At 44.9% G+C, this 21,087-nt stretch overlaps 1 protein-coding gene across 1 annotated transcript in view; it reads right to left on the bottom strand.

Annotated features, from left to right (window-relative positions):
* The window catches only part of Prickle2 (prickle planar cell polarity protein 2), a 332,035-nt gene that overhangs the window by 21,328 nt on the left and 289,620 nt on the right, over nucleotides 1-21,087 (bottom strand). The window contains exons 5-8 of the mRNA XM_035448437.1: nucleotides 20,504-20,641; nucleotides 17,679-17,882; nucleotides 14,423-14,609; nucleotides 8,794-9,669 (exon numbers count right to left, since the gene is read on the bottom strand). Coding sequence (XP_035304328.1) covers nucleotides 8,794-9,669; nucleotides 14,423-14,609; nucleotides 17,679-17,882; nucleotides 20,504-20,641 — 1,405 coding nt within the window. The remainder of the gene's footprint in view (nucleotides 1-8,793; nucleotides 9,670-14,422; nucleotides 14,610-17,678; nucleotides 17,883-20,503; nucleotides 20,642-21,087) is intronic.

Raw genomic sequence — 21,087 nt, 5'->3', positions numbered from 1 at the left:
AAATGTTCTCAGGGAGATCCTTGCTTCCACTGCTATGCTTTCCCTGACTCTTACCATGCCTCTCCACCACGATGGACTCTAGCTCTCTGGAACTGTGAGCCAAGATAAACCCTCTTCTATAAGATGCTTTGGCCAAGGTAGTGTATCATACCAACAGAAAAGTACCCAGTATAAACCTCCACCTCCCACAGTAATGAAGGGTGACTTCACTGCCTAGTCCTGGGCCAGGCATGTGATTCATTCCTTCTGGCTATGGGGGTTAATTTAAGAACTGTTAGGTGATCCAAGTCAGGTCAATAAGTCCAATAATTCTGGACTTTGGGGATGGACCACTGGGGAAGAAAGCCATCTCTTTCTTCTTTATTGGCTACTAAGGGATAGGGCTGCTGACAGTTACCTTACATAACTCAGAATCTTATGTAACTTTGCAACCTGGCTTGGGCTGTGCACACACTCCTCTCCAAAGTACCTAGCAACCTGGTTCCCCACCTGCATAGAGTCTCATACCCGCTACAAACAACATAAACGAGTTACTACTATACCAAAAGCCTTAATAACATCTTGTTTCTATTCAAATGCATTCTGGAACACAAACTGGGAACTATGGACAAGGGACCCATCCAGTCTGATCAGGTCTGGGTATCTGACAATAAGGGCAATAGAGTCTTCAAGTGAAGTGTCCCCTAATTACCATCTTATGTGGAGGCATAACTGGTATGCGTATGATTAAAATCAGTTGCATTATGGGAAAGGATATGAGGAGTGGGAAAAATTATATAATCCAAGCCTCTCACTCAAAATAGAGAACCACCCAAATTATATCCCTAGTAACCTAATACCTCTATATCTTGAACCCCATAAAGAGAAGCCCCAAACAATAATCAGGCACCCTGAGCACCCTTACTCATGTGGCCCACTGTCAATCTTGACAGTGTATTTATTCCTTTCTAATCTGTACTATGGCTTTTGAGTAATTACCTTGGTACTTTATAATCTGTGTGGACTTCTATTTCATTCTTGAGTAAGAGGCCAGGAACTTGGAAACACATGGAGCAGACCCTGACAACTGGTTATATGTGCAAACAAGAGTCTGTATGCCAATGCAGTCTTTATGCAATGATAACCCTGGAGCATTTCCCAAGTCCTTCCCATGTTGACCCTGGGGGTGGGGTGGTCAATGGATAGGATTCAAGTGGGTTCTAGGCTTTCAAATACACAGCTCCAAACACCATTGCCTGGGCTTGGGTTCTAGACTCCATAAAAAGGAGAAAGTAAACCAAGTACAGACATTCATCTTTCTCTGCTTCCTGACTGTGGATGCAGTGTGGTTAGCTCCCATGAACCAGGCCTGGGTGATCATGTTGTCCTGATGGGGGAAGTACTTCTGTGTATGTTTATCTTATTGATTGTTGAATAAAGCTCTGTTTGGCCAATGAGGCAGCAAGTTAAATGGGATTAGGAGTCAAAGAGGATTCTGGGAAATGTAGTAGAGAAATGGTGATCCAGGCAGGAAGTGACGTAGCAAGGAGACTCATATTTAAGCAAGGAGAAAGAGGAAGTGTCCTTTTTTCCCCTCCACTCTTCCTCCAGTGGCACAATGTGATCCACCGGCAAGGAGGGACACCAATGGAAGGTGTCCGATAAGGTAAGTCTTATAAAATATATAGATTTATGATAAATAAGACTGAGCGAACAGATGAGAATCCTAGTCATTGGCCAAGAAGCATCTGAACCTAATACAAGTTTCTGTGCATTAATTGGGGCCCTAACTCGGGCAGGTGGCTGGCATAAAGTGCACATATGGCGGTGGGGCTAGGTGGCTTTTGGTGGAAAGATTTATCGTAACATGGTCCTGTTGCCATGATGTCCCCACCATGCTGGATTATATGCTGGAACTGTGAGCCAAGAGGAAGCCTTCTTCTTTAAGCTGCTTTTGTCACAATAAGACAAGTAATTAACACAGAATGCAGTAAAAATATCAGTGCCCAGCATTTTTTGAGCATGCGTGAGGCGTGGCCCCTTAAAGGGTGCCAAGTGGTTAAGGAGGTTCTGCTTGGCTATTTAAATAAAGGAACTGGGCTAGAGGACAGATAGCCCAGTTATACAGAACAGAACAACAGTTCCACCTCAAGTGCTTACGAAACTAGTTTGCATTATAAGGATTAAAAAGCATTTCAGACATTCCTGGGAGAGGGAGCCATGCCAGTGGTTGCTTCAGACTGACACTGTTGTTTGCAACTTCTCCAGTTTGCCAGCAACACCGAAAAAATTACCACACTGTTCACTCCTCCCCAACCCCCCAGCTACCGATGGCTTCACATTGAACAGCTGAGCTGCCCCTTCTCCAGCTAGGGAGATGAGGCCTGTCCAAAGGTACCAATGAGAAAATGTACCATGGATGTGACAAGAGGTGGGAAGCCCTTCAGATCTCTCCTCGGAGCCAGGCCAACCAACAGGCAGTTTCTGCTGATGCTGGCACAAGTCAGCAGTTATGAAGTTGAAAAATCTCACCCACACCAGCATTTCACAAGTCAATCTTCCTCTGGCTCCTAGGACCCATTCCTGGAGTCACGGCAAACCTCTGCCCGTTTCTTCTCCTAACATACTGTCTTGGCCTTCCTCTTATTTTGAACTTTACCCTGTTTATATCCTGGACACTGTACTCTGGACTGGCCCCCTAGGATTTCCTATGAACCCACACTGGTCCTTAGCTAGTTACATGCCCATAAAATGGCTATGGTTATCTCATCAAAATGTAGATCAGATGATGTCACCTAGCTCCCATGACATTTTAAAGGCTTTCCATAGCCCTTGGGAATCTTTCCTTCTTTACTAGGCTTATGATTATCCTCCATCCAGCCATGAGGCCTTCCTTCAGTTCATACTTTGATATCCTCCTACCATAGGCCTTTACACATGTGCACAGGGGTGCCCTCCCTGATGCCAGCCTACACCAGTTCTGCATTCCACACTTACCACACTTACACTGCTCATTTAAATGGTTACTGTCAACCCCACTAGACTACAGATACAAGCAGAGAAGGTCACTTTAGAAGGTCACTTCGCAGCATGCACAGGCAGTTGTCCCTCCTAATGCCAGCAGCCGCTCATGTCCTATGGGCCCCTGCAGGGTGCTGGGCACTGTTCTAAATTCTTTACAGAAATTAACTCAATTCCCATAGCAACACTGACATTACAATTCAAAGATGAGGACACCGAAGCAAGAATAGGTAAGCCAGCCTATGACTTCAGCAGGCTGTTTACAGCCCATGTTCTCATTCAGCCAGCTGTAATTCACAGAGCAGGCACTCAAGTCACACATACTGAATGAATGAGAGGGTTAATGAAGAAGGCATTTTCCCTTTCCCTGACTCCATGCACCTGGATGCCCTTCCTAGTGGTCTCGGTTCTTGCTGCTCTAACCACCTCCTACAGAAAGCAGCTACTCTTTGAGGACCATTCTCATTTCTTCAACCAGGACCATCTCATAGTCTATAGCTGTGCAGTGGTAATGGCTTCTGCTAGGAGCCTCCAGCCTCCTCTCTGCCATGTGCTTGGGCCCAATGAAGAACTTAGCCTTCAACCCCTAACTTGCAGCTATGACCTTATTCCATTTTTGCACTTGCCTGGGCACCAACCCCTGGACCATTTGTCCTAGTCTCCTTTGTCTTCTAAGGCTGACCAATCTTGGCACATCATATCTGACTGACCCCTCTGCCTCCTGTCCTTTGGCTTTATCGCATACTTGTGCTCTTATGCTTCACCACCAGAGTCAAACTGACACACACAAACCAGCTTCAGCAGGGAAGGGAGGCCTCATTTCTTCATATAACATCACTGTGCAAATCCCCTAGCCATGACCATGGCCCTTCTTGCAAGGATATGTATCAGGGCAGTTAAGAGCATGGGCTTTGCAGTCTGCTGCACCTGGGTTCCAGTCTTTGCCATTTGTCAGAACTTAGATTAAAGAAGTAGCAACTTCTATTTATCTATGGCATGATGTCAGCATTGACAACTGCTATGAACTGTCCTCATCTGTGAAATGGCTGTGATGACTTATCTCTGAGGGGTGTGAGGGTTCACAAATATGATGCCTGTAAAGATGTTAGCATGTTGGCTTATGATCGGTGGTCTGCTATGAACGCCAGTATCATGTAGCTTCACGTGACATTTGGGAAGAACAGGGTTAAGGAGCTTCACCGTGCTCTCACACTGGTGTTTACATAGTGGTATCTGTGCTTTCCTGAGTCACTCAGTGGTAGCAGAAGGAATGGACTGTGTTTTCCATGGAGAAGGGCTTGCATACTCCCAGTTCTAAACAATCTGGGTGGTGCCAGCGCCCAGATCAGACGCTGGCAAGTGGCTGGGTTGTGCTTTTATTAAGATCTGTTCAAAAGAACAATGCTGTCCACAAAGGACCATACTGTCTGCCAGATTAAACACCGAACTTACCCAATAGCACATGTTACCCACCTCAGAAGGAAAAATAAATCCATTTTTCTTGAATCAAGCTTTAGTGGCATGGCCAAGGGATTAGTGAATTATATCTGTAAGTCAGTCTATGATTCTAAGGCTTACAAATGCATGGATGGTTCAGACCATTGTCTCCTGAAAAGACTATTAAATGTTCTGGCAGACTTCAAATGCATCCCCGAGGATCAGAAAAGTGAAGACCAGCTTTCGACATCTTTCAAAAGCTGTATCTCCAGTGCAGGGCTATGTGGGAGAGGATGGAAAAAGTCACTTATGTTGTGCTAGGAGGAGGACCAGAAGCTATGCTTGTAATATTAGCCGTCATTTTTCTACCTTGCTGTCATGTCTGGTAGTCCCATGGTAAATCAAGGGCACAAACCTACTTTCTTTCCTTTCATGCTTTCTGTATGGCCTCTTGCTGCTTGGGGAAAGATGAGGCCACAGGGGCATTTCTACATAGCAAATTCACACATTGGTGAGCATGGTGGGGGAGGGCAGTGGAGTCATCCTACCGTGTGTTTGGAGGGGAGGAACTAACAATATACAGTGTCCAGACATCAGGTGTGTCTCTAGAATTTAATTGCACCTACTATTGAGTTTTCACAAAAATGCTTACAAAGGAAGTATTAATAGTCATTAAATCCTGATTTCTAGAAATCGAGTCTTAGAGAATTTAGCAACTCGTTTGAAGCCACAGGACTCCTGAGCAATGAAGTGGAGCTAAGCCTGGTGGCAGAGGCCTGCAATCCAACTGCTCAGGAGGCTGAGCAAGAAGGATCATGAAGGCCTGCTGGGTAATTGCATGAGACCTAGCTTCAAAACAAACCATGAAAGGAAACAGAAGGTGGGGGTACAACTTAGTGGCAGAACTCTGGCTGTGCAGGCATGAGGCTCTGGGTTTAATCCCTAGTCGCATGTTAAAAAATAGATGAAGAGAAGATCTGAACCCAGAGACTGTAAGAGATGTAGCTGGGTAGAGCTCTAGGTTCAACCCCAGCACCTCATAAACTGGGTTTGGGAGTAAGCGCCCATGATCCCAGCACTGATAGGCAAGAGAATCACAAGCTGAAGGCCATTCTCAGCCATATAATGAGTTTGAGGTCAGCCATGAGACCCTGTCTAAAATAGAAAAATAATTATTCTAATGAAATTAACATTGGAACTGTGGAATTAACCCTGCACACATACCATACACTTACTCTGTCCTTTCATCTGGCAGAGTTGCCATTAGCTTCATGTAGCTAATGCAATTTAAATTAATGAAAAGGAAATTTAAATTTCAGCCCATTGCTGTTGCACTTGTGATAGCTCATTTTGGCTGTCAACCTGACTGCACCAAGAATTAACTGAAACTCAAGCTGCCGGGCACTCCAGTGAGAGTTCTTGACCAGGTTATTTGAAGCATGAAGGCTCACTCTAAATCTGGGTGGCATCTTTGGCAGATGCCCATATAAATGGACACAAAAGAAGGAAACTTTGCTTTCTGCCTGCTTGCCCTCACTCTCACTGGAAAATTCTTCTATCCTATCTCTGTGGCATTCCTTTGCCAGTGTTAGGACCAGTTTCTTTGGGATTCCAACACAGACTGAAGACCAGCAGCTCTCCAGGAATTCTCCAGGCCTTCAGCACTAGATTGGGACTGCTCAGACATCCAGCCTTGTGGACTGAACAACTACAGGATTCTCAGCCTCTCCACTGTGAGATAACTATTGTTGGACTAACTGAACCACATCCTGTAAACTAGTCTAATAGCTCCCCATACCCCTCATATGTATGTATGTATGTATGTATGTATGTATGTATGTATGTATGTATGTATGTGTATCAGTTCTGTTCCTTTAGAAAACCCTGACTAATACAGAACTTTATAGCTTAGACAGTGCTGATCTCTGGAGTCTTTTTTATCAGCCTCATCACACATGGCTCCGTGTTTCCCTTCAGAAAGCAGAGGCAGAGGGGCACTGTCCACTGATGATCCTCTGAGAATTATGGGGACAAACACCCCCTCATCTCTCCCTTAGAAGGAGACTATGTATTCTCTCTTGGCCTTTTCCAGACTCCTACTTGAGGCCCCTTTTTTTCTCATAAGGTCCTCTAATGTTGTCACAACAGACAAACCCAGAACATCTGTTTTAAGAAGATGACACACATCAGAACAGCAAGGAGCTAGCAAGAACACAGATTCCTGGGCTCTGCCTCTGTTGAGCTGTACTGCAGAGGGCCTGGACAGAAGACTGAGGAGCACACATGCCCCAGTGGCTCTAGGGCAAGTGATCTTGCCTAAGAAACCAGCTTTAGAGGATGAAGTATGTATTTATCTATTGTCCTCTTAAATAAGTACAGCACATGAGTGAGTGCTCCCAGGCAGTCCTCACCACACTGACTGCTTATTTCTACAACGTCAGGGAAGGTGCTTATTCACCAAAGTCTTATTTTTCCCCCATCTGAAACATAGGGGTAAGAACAGCCAAGCTTTGTCCTCTGGGACAAGTGGGAATACAGTCAGTAATAGCATTTGAGAAGAGATAGAAGGGAAAACTCATTGTATAGACATCTTATGACTTGGCTTTTGTTTGTCTAGCAGAAAGTTTAAATGGATTCTGCATCTTGGAAAATCTGTGTTTTTAACTGCTATGAAAGATCTAATCAAGAGGGGCATGGCTCTGGAGTCAATAGAGCTTGTTCATCCTGAAATACTTGGGTCAATAGCCAAGTTTGGATGGGAGGGGTCACACAGGCCCTACTTCTCCCTGTTGAACTACTGGCTACTGATGACTTTGGAAGTATAGGAGTCATTATCTTTGGATGTGTACCCACCAAGCTCCACTGGATAATTCCAGGCTCATGGGCACTCAGCCAATCCTGGTTAGAACTCAGTGGGTCCCAAAACAAAACAAAAAGACACAACATGGAAAAGGGACCCATTGGGAGGAGGGGAAGTGAACAGGAGTGGGAGAGAAATGAGAGGTTGGGGCACGGGAGTAATCAGAATACACTGTACACATATATGAAATGAATTGTCAAAGGGCAAATGTATTTAATTTTAAGAAGCTCAGTAATTCTCAAACTTTTTGGTTCTGATTTTCCAACTCAGAAATAAGAATAATGATATGTTTTCCTTGTAGTGTTTTGACAGCTTAATTAATAGCTAATATTTGTGTTGTGCCCAGAACAATGGTCGACATGTGGTGTGGTTGGCATGTGGTAAGAGCTGTATGCGTTAGCTAAAATATTCATGTTTAGGATAACTGGTAGCTGGGGCTGAGCAGCAGCTGAGCCCATCAGATGGGACTAGCAGAGTTTACCACCTCTATTCACAGTCCAAGTGCACCTACAAGGAAATGTTATTAGGCTGCAATGTCAAAATGGTGCAGACCCCAGACTCTGACTGTGGGACCTGCTATGAGGCATGCCTATGATTCTGATTCTCTGCTAACACTGAGCACATGCTAGCGCATTTTTATCAAGGGGCAGCCTAACACGAGGCTCTGCTGAGCTTGACTGAAACACTCCCAACAAATGACTCACCGGTTGAGTTTTAACAGCACCCTGGCTGGTTTACATACCCTGGTCAGTAAGACAAGCACACAAAATGTGCACTTGGATGTTAAAGCCATGGTTATCTTAGTCAACTAGCTTACCTCTACAGCCATCTAGAAAATTGTTGGAGACAGTATCCTGAGGTGGTCTACTTCCATCCTGTCCATTTTAGTCAACTTTCCTCCTCCTCTGATATATATATATATATATATATATATATATATATATATATATGATATTGGGGTTCAGAACCCCCCCTGAAAACTGGGAAACTGGGTTCCTCAAGCAACACCAGGCTGGGGCTCTTGCATCTCTGGTGTGCAGTAAATACCACCACCTTACAGCTATTCTTTCTCATGAATGCTGTTGTCCAACATGATGACTTACCCACGGCCATCCCTTCAACTTTGTTACATGTACATACAATGCCACTCTCTAGCAGTCCAAGGCAATGATGGGTGGGCATGGTAGGATGACATATCAGTCTGAATGTCACCAGAAGAAACCTACTTGCCACATAATCTCTAGAGCCCCATGGGACAAGATGAAGCCAAACCACAGAGGAGACGCCATTCCTGTCTTGGCTCCTCCCCTTCTACTGGGAGTATCTGCCCACCCCTAACCTCATTATGCATCACAGGCATCCAGACTTTGGACTCAGGCTTTCTCTATATTCCATCAAAGACAGAAAGTCTCTGTCATTTGGGTTAACCTTCCCCAGCAGCCAGCTGGAGAAGGGCATTGTGGAGAAAAACACTGTATTATCCAGGACCAGCCTACCTGTTGCATTGGACAGGGCCAGTGATTCCATAGAGCCACGAGGAGTCTGTTCTGTGGGTGTCATGTCCTCTGTATATTTGAGGGAACTGAGCGGATGACGGGGCCGGCACTGCTGGGTAGATATGCCACCTTCCTCTTCTTCTTCCTCCTCCTCATACTTGGGAACTGGGATGCTGCCTCGGGTTTCACTAAAGCTTTGGCTGGACATATCGCTGTAGCTCTCCTGGGACATCAGCCTCCCTGGGTAATAGTCCTCACGGCATTCCTTGATAAAGCTGCCACCGTGCCCCTTCATGGCCATTGACGAGCTTCTCTTGGGGTTGCTGAAGTGCTTGGCCCACACATCAGGCTGGGCTCCTGCTCCCTGCCCTCCAGAACCATAGGAAGTTCTGATGTTGCACTGGCTGAGAAGCTGCAAAGGACTCTGGGATTGGTTCTGCTCCATCTTGTTCCCATAATGGAAGGGCTCATCTCGGCTCCTCCAAATGGGGTCCCGATTGAGGCTGGGCGTCTGACTGGATAGGCTGAGGAGATCCATCTGCACTGACAGGGGGTCCACATCGGCTGAGAGCCGGTTAGAACTCACCTGCAACTGGCTGTGCTGGCTCAGCATGGCCTCCTCTGTTTTGCCTTTGTTCTTGCCGATTTTGGCACTGCGACGAGACTCCTTGGCTCTGGCGTTCTGGAAAGCCGAATCAGATGAGTCAGAGCCATTGGGGTCCTCCCCAGCACTGCAGGCCCGTGAGCAGAATATCTGGCCCTGCTTTGGGAGGAACGGTCGCCCCAGGAGGGACTTCTTACAATGAGCGCAGCAGAAACAGGTCTCTGTAGCATGCCAGTGTTGGCCGTCGTAGGTCATTTGACCTTGGTCGATACCTGGGAAGCAAGAGACAGAAAGAAGGCTGAAGAGTTGTACTGAGCACTACAACAGAGCTGTACTGAGCACTACAATATCACATGAAACATCACACACACACACACACACACACACACACACACACACACACACACACACACACACACAAATACTATGTCAGTCACTCTATGATCAGGCCCGTGCAATCAGTGCTTACACTCTGTTACAACTTATTCTACCAGTCAGCAGACTTCACAACTTCCCTTGCTAGCAGCATGGAGAATGTAGATCAGAACAGCTTAGCCATGAATTCTGCCAGAGACACAATTTCCCCAAATAGCAACAGAAGTTGAGCAACCTTAATCGAAAAATCCAAAACCAAAATGCTTTAAAAGCCAAAATTTTGGTGTCAACAAGATGCTGCAAGCAGAAAATTCTGTATAATAAAATTGCTTCGTGTATAAAAGTATTTAAGTTGTCCTATAAAAGCATCTTGAGATTACATGCATAAGCTATATAGGAAATATAAATGAGTTCCATGTTTAGACTTGGGTCCTATCTCTCAAGCGCCTCATTATAGACACGCATGGTTCTAAAGGCTGAACTAATATTGCTCCCAGACATGATCAGCTAAGGGATATTCAATCTGTGACACTACTAGCCTGATAAAGCACTTGACTGTTTGAGATGAGCTTTTACCAGGGATTCTGTTTTCTGGACAAGGAATGCATATAGAGTAGGCTAATGACTTGCCTAAGGTAATGTAATTAGGCACCAGAGACCAGATCTGTACTCAGAAGTTCTGAAAAAAACCATAACAGTCCTGTCTTCTTTACTCTACTCAGGAATCTGATGTCTCAAGAGCCTTCTTGTCCACTGACAGTGGTAGCCTTGGTTGCTTCTCCACTCTTTCTTGTAGTGTCATTACTCCTTTTCACCATGCCATCATTCACACTTAGTGGATCTTTCCAGACACCAAATCTGTCAGGTCCTTGACCATGGCCTTCACATCCTCCAGAACTATGAGAAATTTTTGTACTGTTTAGAAACTGCCCAGCCTGTTGTTCTGAATAGTCTAAGTCAGTGGAAAGGCAAGAAGGGGCTTCAACAATCACTGTGGGAAATCCTGCTTACTTTTGGTAAGGAAAAAAAACCCATAGGTATGTTTGTAAAAGATGTCATTGCATTGGCACACAACCTGAACCCAATGCTATCCGGACAGGAGAAGGCACAGTTCCTCCATGGTAGGAATCTGCTGTCATGTTCCTGTGTGCTAGGGAAACTCCCATATCTCTTCATTCTGCTCTTGTTTCTTACTAGTTCCTTTGCCTTCTTTTGATGGACAGAGAGTACTGTCTTTATGGATGCCAATAGTTTGGGCACTGAAACAAGGTTGGAACAAACCTTGGCTAGCAGTCAACAGTATTTCCTAGTCCTTGGGGTCTGGTCTTGGGATGGCTCATAACTAGCAACAGGGCAATGAGAGCATTGCCTGCTCATTCTAAGAGTGATATAACAGGCAGTTGGAGTACCTACCCTGGGACCAACCTATTAGAATATAGACACTTGGGATCCCCATGGGTAGGAACAGATCTCATAAAACTGCCAATGTGTGATGATAAAGGTCTCTTCAGGAAAACAGCACTAAAATGAACCTCTGCTTTTTAGTGGTCAGAATTCCACAACCTGGGTTTTCAAGGTGTAACTTCCAGACACCTGTCTAGAGATGGCTAAACCAAGAACTGAGAGGGAAATGATTGCTGGGACCAAAGTGCTGTAGGAAACAACTTATTCCTAGCAGGCTCTGCCTCTGCTGGCTTTTATGTCACTAGAGCCTGGGGACAGACAGGAAGGAGGCAAATTCTTCTCTTGCTAGATGTTCTCCAATCTGGGGAAGGAAGTGTCTCTTCAACTAGGCACTAATCCCTTTTGTCAATAAGAGGGAAACTTCATGAAGACAAAGCTGTCTGTTATAGGGCAACCCCATTTGAGAAGGCCACTGTGTGACTAACTCTACCCCCCTGACCACCAGCATTCCCAGGTAGATTGAGGATGGAAAGTTGGGGTGGGGCTGGCAATAGACATCTCTAAGCTGGGCTCCAGCTAATGCTTCTGCCCAGGCCCATGGGAGAAGCATTTAACTGTATAGGGATGTAGAAAAAAAGTCCATCTGCTGGGTTCGAATCTTAGTTCTGTGCTTTCTATCAGTGTGGCTTCAGGAAAGTGGCTTCAACTCTGAGGCCTTGTTTTTCCCAGCAGAGGCAAAGATATAAAACTAGGCTGTTGTGAGTGACTACGTAGAGGACTTAGACCCAGTCTGCTAGCTATTCAAACTGTCTTTCCTTCAGTTTTATTAGGTCTGAAAGCCCCGCTCTCTCTTTGCAGAGGGCCACTGCCTAGATGCTATCCAAAAGCAACTGCTGAGACCATGAAGCCTCTCTTTCCCCCTCTACAGTTTTTCTTCTCTGTGTCAAGAGTCTTGAGAGCTCATTTCTTCAGCTGCCCAGGATCATTGATGACATTAAGTTACTTAACGTGGTATCCCACAGCTGTATCTCTGTGCACTCTCCACCAGAGAACTTGGAAGGGTAAGTCCTTTGCCCTGTCCACCACCATGCTGCAAGGGAATGTGCTCAGAGGTGTCAGAGGAAGGCCAAGCATTCTGGAACGGGGCTTCATAAGACAGGGTGTGGAGGGGGGAGTGAAGGGGAGGCAAATTACAAAGCAGCCCCAGCAGACAGCTCAACATTGCCTCTGATAAACATCATCAATGTCAGATGGCCCTCTGAACTGCTCCTGAACCCCAAACATCTGGAAAAGGGCTCTGTGTTCAACATCTAAGCATGCCTTAAAAAAATAAAACAACCCTCTAAGCCCTTTAAGCACTTCTCTAAAGGAGCATCTGCTGCCACCACAGCCTCATCTGTTTATAAGACTGTTTACTCTGCTATGCACAAGCAAGAGTCCCGTTGCCTTGGTAACGGTTGCCTGATGTAGGATCTGCTCTGAGCAGCTGCATAAATATGGAATATTTGTACAGTATGGGCAGAGGTGTGGCATCGATGGCTGGGGTATATATGATACACACAGCAGGGGCTCGATGTCCTTGGGAAGTTACATTTTTCAGAAAAGTAGACTTTAAAAAAAAAAATCAGGGACAGCAACTTAACTATAGCAGCAGACAGACTGCAGACCACAAGCAGTCACCTTTTCTAGTAAAATATGGATGGATGCCTTTTATGGATTCAAGAGGAAAGGAGGATGCCAATAAAAGCTGCGGACAGCTGAAAGAAGACGGAAAACAGAGGGGCCGTTTGAGGTACACACAAGCTAGCCATAAACAGAGTTTTCTCTCCCAAGCTTCTGCGAGAAAACTGTAAGTAGCCATTTGTGGCTAGGCTTGCGGCCTCTTGTGGAAAGGGAAAGGACACAGAAAAACTATCAGAAGGTGGTGTTGCTGCTGTGGGTTAAGTGTCTAACGCTCAGTCTTTCCACCTGGGTAAACACTGACCAGTGGTCTTAAACCTACCCCGTGCACATCCTGGAGTCAATACAATGTACTGCTGTCCCTGGGATGGTCCCTCTCACTTCCCTTCTTCACATATCCAGTCACAATTCTGGTCCCCATTTCCTAATTCAAAGTACCAAAGAACATCAGCATGTCTGAATGTGACAATCTTATAAACAGAAAGGTTTCTGGGCACCTGGTCAAGGTAGCATTTGGTGAGAGGGAGGGCACTCTGGTGGAAAGGGTCTTGCTATCACCAAAGTCCAGAAGGCAGTGATAAATCTCTGATTTCTAATGAACCCCAGGGAAAAGGCTGCTTCTTTTGGATCCTTACAAAAGTTAAGTGGAGCAAAACGGAGTTGTGAATGGAGGGTTTCCACATCTCCTCACTGTAGGCATGTCATTGGCAGCCTCTAAACAGGCTTCTTGGAGTTTTGTGACTACAGAAAGACCATAGATATTTGTCCACTACCACCATTCCTTAAACAGTGGTGTTCATTCCCAAGGCACCAGAAAAGGCAAGGCAAAAGCTGGTCCAATGAAGCAGAAGGGCTGAACGAATGGGGACGATTCTTAGCATCTTCTGTCTGCCATGAACTGGGAGCACACAGTTCATGGACTATTTGTTTTGCTCTGCCTTTGGCTAGGCTTACTGTTGACACACTTGCTGGAAGCCAGTGACCATCCCTTGTTACCAATGGACCCTACCCCCGTTCTTCCCTCTGTCCATCTGATTTTGTCTAAAATGTTGTTGAGAGATATGATTATTTCTCCCACATTTTCTTTTTGGGGTTTCACACTTTTGCCTGAGCGAAAAAGTACACCACAAAGTCCCACCTGAAGGTAGATCCATGGCCAAGTCAGGACTGATAAGATTCCATCCAGAGGAAGAACTGACTTGGAAATGGTACGTCAATTCCTTCCTCCTTTTGAGAAGGCATGTGTTAAGATGATGTATATAGCTAGAGCAACATTTCAATAACCATGTGAAGACAGTTTCCTCCCAAAAGATGCCAACAGAAGGCAAACTGAGCTAACACAGAGAAAAACAAAACAATGGGCCTTTTTTTTTTTAAACCCTTCATCCACTTCTACCTGAAAGCCAAACACTCTTTGGTTTTTCTAGTAAAATGAGCCAAGCTTCCTTTTCACTAAAGCTGGTAGCAGCTGGTTTGCTAATTGTAAGCAAAGGGATTCTATCTATGCCAGACACAGGGTGGAACCCATCTCAGTAGGATCAAGCTGAGTACCTTACAGTGCCTTACCTATATGTTGGGCACAGGTGTCACAATATTCTGCATATAGGGACTCAAAGCAGTGGCAGCAGTAGGGCCTTCCTTCCTTCATGATGTAGCGTTGGCCCCCCAGCACGGTCTCACACTCAAAGCAGCAGAAGTGTCTCATGTGCCAGTGTCGTCCCTCAGCTTCCGTGCACTCATCTGCAAAGATGATCTGGGGAGAGAAAGCCATGCATGGGTCAGTGTTCAAGATTCTCTGTGATGACACACTGAGTTACAGAGCCCCAACTACAAAGGTGGGAAAGCAGGTGTGACCCACAACCTGACAACACTGTCTATACAGAAGCTTATTCCACAACTTCATCTGCCTGGAGCACAATTAAATACGGTGACACATTTCAGTGGAGAGCGTGTGTTCTACCTTGGGGAGCATGAAGCAAAATGAAGAATGGCTTTCACACACCAGCTTCATTTGGCCGAGGCACAGTGTTTTCTAAAATGGGGAATGTCATATGAATCCTTGGAGCCGTCTTTTTTTTCTTCTTGAAAACATAAAATGGGGCAATGCTCTGCTCGGAATGCATTTATATATGATGATAATCTTCAGCTAAGAAAAGTAACTGCTGCTTCCAGATGAATGGCCAGTTGGCCAGCTGGTCATGGTCTTTAACACTTCCTGGTGTCTCAGAATTGGTCACTTTCATGTCTAATACCTTCCTGGCCCTGAGAAGTATTTTATGCTTTGACCCATCAGAGTTGTTTTAAACTTCAAAGCATATATTTTAAAATGTATTATGATGCTATAATAATCAGTTTAGTGTGTCACTGCCATTAAAACTAACAGAGATAAACTCTCTGAATTGAGAGTCTAGGAATTGGGTGTGTGTGTGTGTGTGTGTGTGGCACTTGGTTGGCAAAGGTGGTGCTAAGACTGTACTATGATAAAGAAATAGTCTCTAACAAACAGAGTTGGGATGATTGGAAGTCTCGTGCAAAACTATCTCCATAAAAAAATTAACTGAAAGGGGATGAATTACCTAACAAGAAAAGAACAATGAAGTTCTTAAAAGAAACTACTGTTTTAAATCTTCTTGACTTTGGTCTAGGCAATGGCTTCATAGACATGGCAACACAAATGTATATAACACAAATGTATCATGTGGACTTCAACAAAATTAAAACCTTTTATGATTTGAAGGATATCAACAAGAAAGTAAAAATACAGAGAAAGGGAGACCATATCTGTAAGCCAAGTACCTGACAATGGACTCGTATCCAGATCATATGAACAAACCCTCACAAGTAGAAAAAAATTTAATCCAACTGTGAAAAATGAGCCAAAGCTTTCAACCCATAGTTCTCCCCCTAAATTAATAAACAGCTAGACAAAAGTATTTAAAAGGCACTTAACATTATTAGTGGTTAGAAAATTATGAATTAAGTGTCACTGTTCTATTATTTTAGACCTATTAGGTTGTCTATAATAAAAAAGAATACAATTACAAGAATTAAAGAGAATGTATATGAGCTGGAATTGTCTAACCTTGACAATAAGAATGGAAAGTGGGACAGCTGTTTTAGAAGATAGTTTGGCCTAGAACTACCATGAGAAACATTCAATATTTAAAATTCATGTGTACTAGAAACTTACACATCCATGTTCATAAGTGGCATTGTTTATCACAGTTGAAAGTAGAAACAAATGCCCATCAGTTGCTAAATGGCAAAGCCAAATGTGATATGCATAAAACTGTTTGTATAGATTCACATAATTCATGCTCAGCCATGGAAAGGAATGAAGTGCTAATATTTACTACAACAGAAATTGACTTTGAAACCATCCTGCTAGGTGGAAGAAGCCAGAGACAAAAGGAAACATCATGTTCATTCATATGAGATGCTAGCACTCATGAACCCAGAAAGGGACAACAGGGCTAGGAGAAGGAACCTGGCAGACAGAGTGATGCCTCCAGACTGTTGTGTATAAGCTCAGACAGAAGCACAGAGCTAGTCTATAAGTTAGTATTCCTTCTAAGACTGTCCCCTAAATTGGTGGTTCTCAACTTATGGGCCACAACCCCTTAGAGGTCACTTATCAGCTAAGTATTTTGATTCATAACAGTAAACAAAATTACAGTTATGAATTAGCAACAAAGTGATTTTTATGAGTGTGTGTGTGTGTGTGATCATAACATGAGGGTTGCAGTACTAGGAAGGTTGAGAACCACTGTTCTAAATGATTCCTTAAGGGGTCAGGTTCCACAGCGAAGGCAAACTTTCTACTCTGCAGTGCTTGGGTATGCTTCTGGTGGGGAAGAAGTGGCAAGCAGTGTCTGTGTATGCCATTCTGATTTCTTACCACAATGCTTTCAGACACCTGTCATGCCAAGGGTGGAAACATCCCGGTAGTTATCCACTGACCTCTAAAACTTTTGTGGGAAAGGAAAAAAAAAGCAAACTAACCATTTCCTTCCTCTCACTAAGCAATTGTTCCAGAGAATCTTCTAGAAGTGAAACTCTATTTCTGATGTTCATGTTTCAGAGTTTTAGTTTGAATCTAAAGTTGCTCAATGGCTTCTTTACTTTCTATAATTAGTGTGTGTGTGTGTGTGTGTGTGTGTGTGTGTGTGTGTGTGTGTGTGTGTGTGTGTGTGTTGAACTGTAAGGACCTAGTCCTAGCTGAATGCCATTTGAGAATTTCTATGGCTGTAGCATGTGGTCCCTCACCCTACTCCTACAGGAGAGGCTCTGAATCCACCATGCTGAGTTTGGTGGGCCAGATGCCAGCTCCACTGTGATTGGGACACGGGTGACGGGTGATGTTTCTCTCTGGAAAGGGTTAACATAAGAAGGGCAGAGTCACCTATGGTTGTTTCCCTATACGGAAAGCTGAAGGCCATGCACATGTGTCATGCTGTGGTGCAATAGAGGGATGGTGGGACAGGGTAATATTACTGGGAATAGTCTATGGGAGTGTGTGTGTGTGTGTGTGTGTGTGTGTGAGAGAGAGAGAGAGAGAGAGAGAGAGAGAGAGAGAGAGAGACAGAGAGACAGAGAGACAGAGAGACAGAGACAGAGACAGAGAGGCAGAGAGAGACAGACAGAGACAGACAGAGACAGACAGAGAGACAGAGAGACAGAGAGACAGAGAGAGACAGAGACACATGGAGAGAGACAGAGATAGAGGGAGAGACAGAGACATCATGACACTGAAAGTGCCACCTCTACCTTCCATGAATATACCAGAAAAGTTAAAGTATTCACACATGGATGGGGCTCTGACCTCGTCACAGGCTGCACAGCGTGGCTTCAGGCACTCAGCATGGTGCCTACCACAGTAGATCTTCCCATCTTGGTAAAAGTAGATCAAGTCAACCAAAAGCTCATTGCAGACGGTGCATATAAAGCAGGGTGGATGCCAGCAGATACCATGGCCAGCACGTGATGCAAACACAGCAATGTCCCCACCTTTAATCTGCCCTCCGCACTGTGAGGCAAACAGAAACAACACAACATCAGCTGTATCTCTCACAGCTATAAAATAATGACACCCAACAGCTACTAGAGTGTTATATGCATACTAGTTAGTATGTGTATGTGTGTCCATCCCTTGTATTGGGTCCCCTAATCCTTCCCTCCCCAGCTTTACATAGCTGGTAGGGCAGATTTATCTTTTTCTTCCCAGGATTTCCCACCTAGGGCCTAAGTAAGACAACTTAAGTAACAGAGAATGAGAAACATAAAGTTGTGAGATAGATTCTCAGTATGGTAGCATATGGGGAACCTGAAGGCACCAAGTCAAACTTATAGAGTATGAAAATAAAAGGCCCAACCATCTCCTATATATACAAAAGTTCATGGAGGGGCATAGACAGCCACTTTAACACTGGCAGGAAAGGCTACAGAGAGAGGGCTTGGCTGGGGTGGGGACTTGCACTACCGAATGGGAGAGGACTGGGCACATAAAATCCACTCACTCTTTAACTTTTGTTTTATGTGCCTTGGTGTGAAGGTGTCCGATCCCCTGAGACTGGAGTTACAGACAGTTATGAGCTGTCATGTGGGTGCTGGGAATTGAACCTGGGCCCTCTGGAAGAATAGCCAGTGTTCTTAACCGCTGAGCCATCTCTCCTGCCTCCAAACCCACTCACTCTTAAACAGCTTCTTCCTCTTCCCTCTGCCTTTCAGGCATATATATATATATAATATATATATATATATATATATATATATGATATTGTGGTAGATATTGCTATCTACCACATCTCTTCATAAAGTCTTGATTGAAAGGTGCTACTTTTTAAGCCCAGGATACACAGGCAGAAATCACAGATGACTCATCCTTACAGCTGGGGTCTGAGGGCTCATAAAGATGCTCTCTTTTCACCATGGTGTTGGCCATGAGGTCATGACCTGTGTCAAGCAGAATGGCCCACATAGGTGGATGAGCTCCACAGATAATGACTGAGGAGGTAAAAGGTGCCTCCAAACATTCCCCCAGTGTGGATTTTGTATGAATTAATATGATCCACAGAATATGGGCACAGACTTGAAGAATGGTTTCTGTTGGCTTGTGTGTGTGATAACACAATATAGAAGGCAACAACCCTACCTTCCATGGTTATGAAAGAACACACAAAATCATATTTAATCCCCTCACCAATGGTTCACAAGGTTTGTTATAGAAGGCCTTTCTGCTTCAACACTCCTGACACTATCCTGCACAGGGGTAAACCCAGCTTTTCTTCCTCTTTAAGTAAGCCCTATTCATGAGGAGGCTGATCTGAGAGTGGGTCAGCAATGAATTGAGCCCAGTCAACTTCATACAATAAGCACCAGTCACTTACATCTCAGGAGTTAATCGCAAGGATTCTTTTAAAGAATAATGACCCACTGCCCCCTCTTTGGTCCACTAATTTTGCTACCTGTCTACTAGATTTTGTCAGTTGTTCCTGTGAAATCTCAAAATGGGGTTCTAAAACTGGGCATTGGTGGCGCATGCCTTTAATCCCAGCACTCGGGAGGCAGAGGCAGGCAGATCTCTGTGAGTTTGAGGCCAGCCTGGTCTTCAGAGCGAGTTTCAGGATAGGCTCCAAAGCCACACAGAGAAACCCTGTCTCGAAAAACAAAAACAAAAACAAAAAAAAAACAAAAAATGGGGTTCTAAAAACTACCTGCCCCTCTCAACTAGTCTCCAGCTTTCTCTTCCCAACCCAGCTGGCCCGTCATCCAGAGACTGAGTTAGATGGAGCTTCACGAAACCTGGGAAGATTTAGAGAAGGGTAAGGCATGGCGGTCTTCCCTGGAAAGCAGGAATGGGGTGAGGTTGGCCCAGGCAAGTGATATACCTGTCCTGTTTTAGCATGTTTCTCTACCACACCCTAAGCATGCTACAGCAGAGCAGGCAAAAGGTAACTAGATCTTTCAACTCAATGAGGTCCCAAAGACATGACATGGGGTCTCTGCTTAGACTTTGAAAAGGAACCCTCAAACTCAGAATAAATTTAGGCATCATACCTCATACCATCCTTTAAAGGTCACCCATGTTGGGATGATCCTGGATGAGACTGACTCACGTGGTCCAGAGAACTCTATTTTCATCCTTTCAAAGGATGAAGCCATGACCCTGTCTGGTCCTTCCAATTGTTTATATGACTCTCCATGAACTCTGCCACCATCTGCACATCCTAGCCCTTTACTCCTCCTGATCCAGCCATAGGCCACTGTCTCTTGTCCACAGGAGCCACCCTCTTTCCTGCCTTAAGACCTCCATGCTAACTGTTTCTCACGCTCCAGATCTGCATGCCTCTTTTTCTGTGTATCTCCGCATGCCTTTGCTGCAGATGCCACCTTCTTAGTGGGGTCTTCTTTGCCCCTTAAGACTGCAGCCATCACACCTTCCTTGTCCTTCCTAGCCCTCTCTGCTACAGTTTTTCTGTTTTACTCATTTGATTTATTGTATGACTTCCCCTGGTGAGAAAGACCACACTCCCATGTCTTTTGTTCACTGCTGTTATCTTTGAGGCCTAAAAGAGGGCTGAGCACCTAACATGTATCCAATAAAATAGTTGGAGAATGAACTTCTCCCTGGACCCAATCCATCCTTACCTGCTCACAAATGGCTCCTGTCATGGTAACAGGGAAGGGCCTGACATTCCCTCGGCCCAAGTTCTCACGTTTCCTCTGGTTGCTGAACAGCTTCAGCTCCCTCTTCTCTTCCTCATCCAGGGAGTTGCAATATCGAACCTGAACACACAGAGGACAGCATGGAGGAGGTGTCATGGCTCTAGGGGAAGTACTGAATCCCCACTCAGGGCTCTCAGCTTGGAGCCACTTAAAGTGAGAGCCAGCACTAAGATGGGTGATACGCAAAAAGGCGATTGCTACAGGCTGTGAACACCGGAGTCCATGCCTCAGGAGGGAGACATGCTCTGGAAGCGCTCCTCACCCTTTGTACTGTTCCCACACTCAGATCAAAGTCACTAAGAGTGGCTCAGAGCTGGCGATGTCCTGGAACAGTCTCCTTATAAACTATAGGGAGCTGAAAGTTTCATGTTATCCGTGTCTGTGCGAATGAGCCCTGCACCAAAGAATGGTCCGGATCTGGTTGTCAGCATGCACACATCATCTGTCCTCCATACTGCTTTGGGAAGTGAGAATAGGAGGAACACTTGTCTGGCTCCTGCTAATAT

Source organism: Cricetulus griseus, chromosome 8 (genome assembly GCF_003668045.3).
Source record: "Cricetulus griseus strain 17A/GY chromosome 8, alternate assembly CriGri-PICRH-1.0, whole genome shotgun sequence".
NCBI lineage: Eukaryota > Metazoa > Chordata > Mammalia > Rodentia > Cricetidae > Cricetulus > Cricetulus griseus.
The sequence above is the reverse complement of the archived record's forward strand: the minus strand, read 5'-3'. Positions and strand labels throughout refer to the sequence as shown.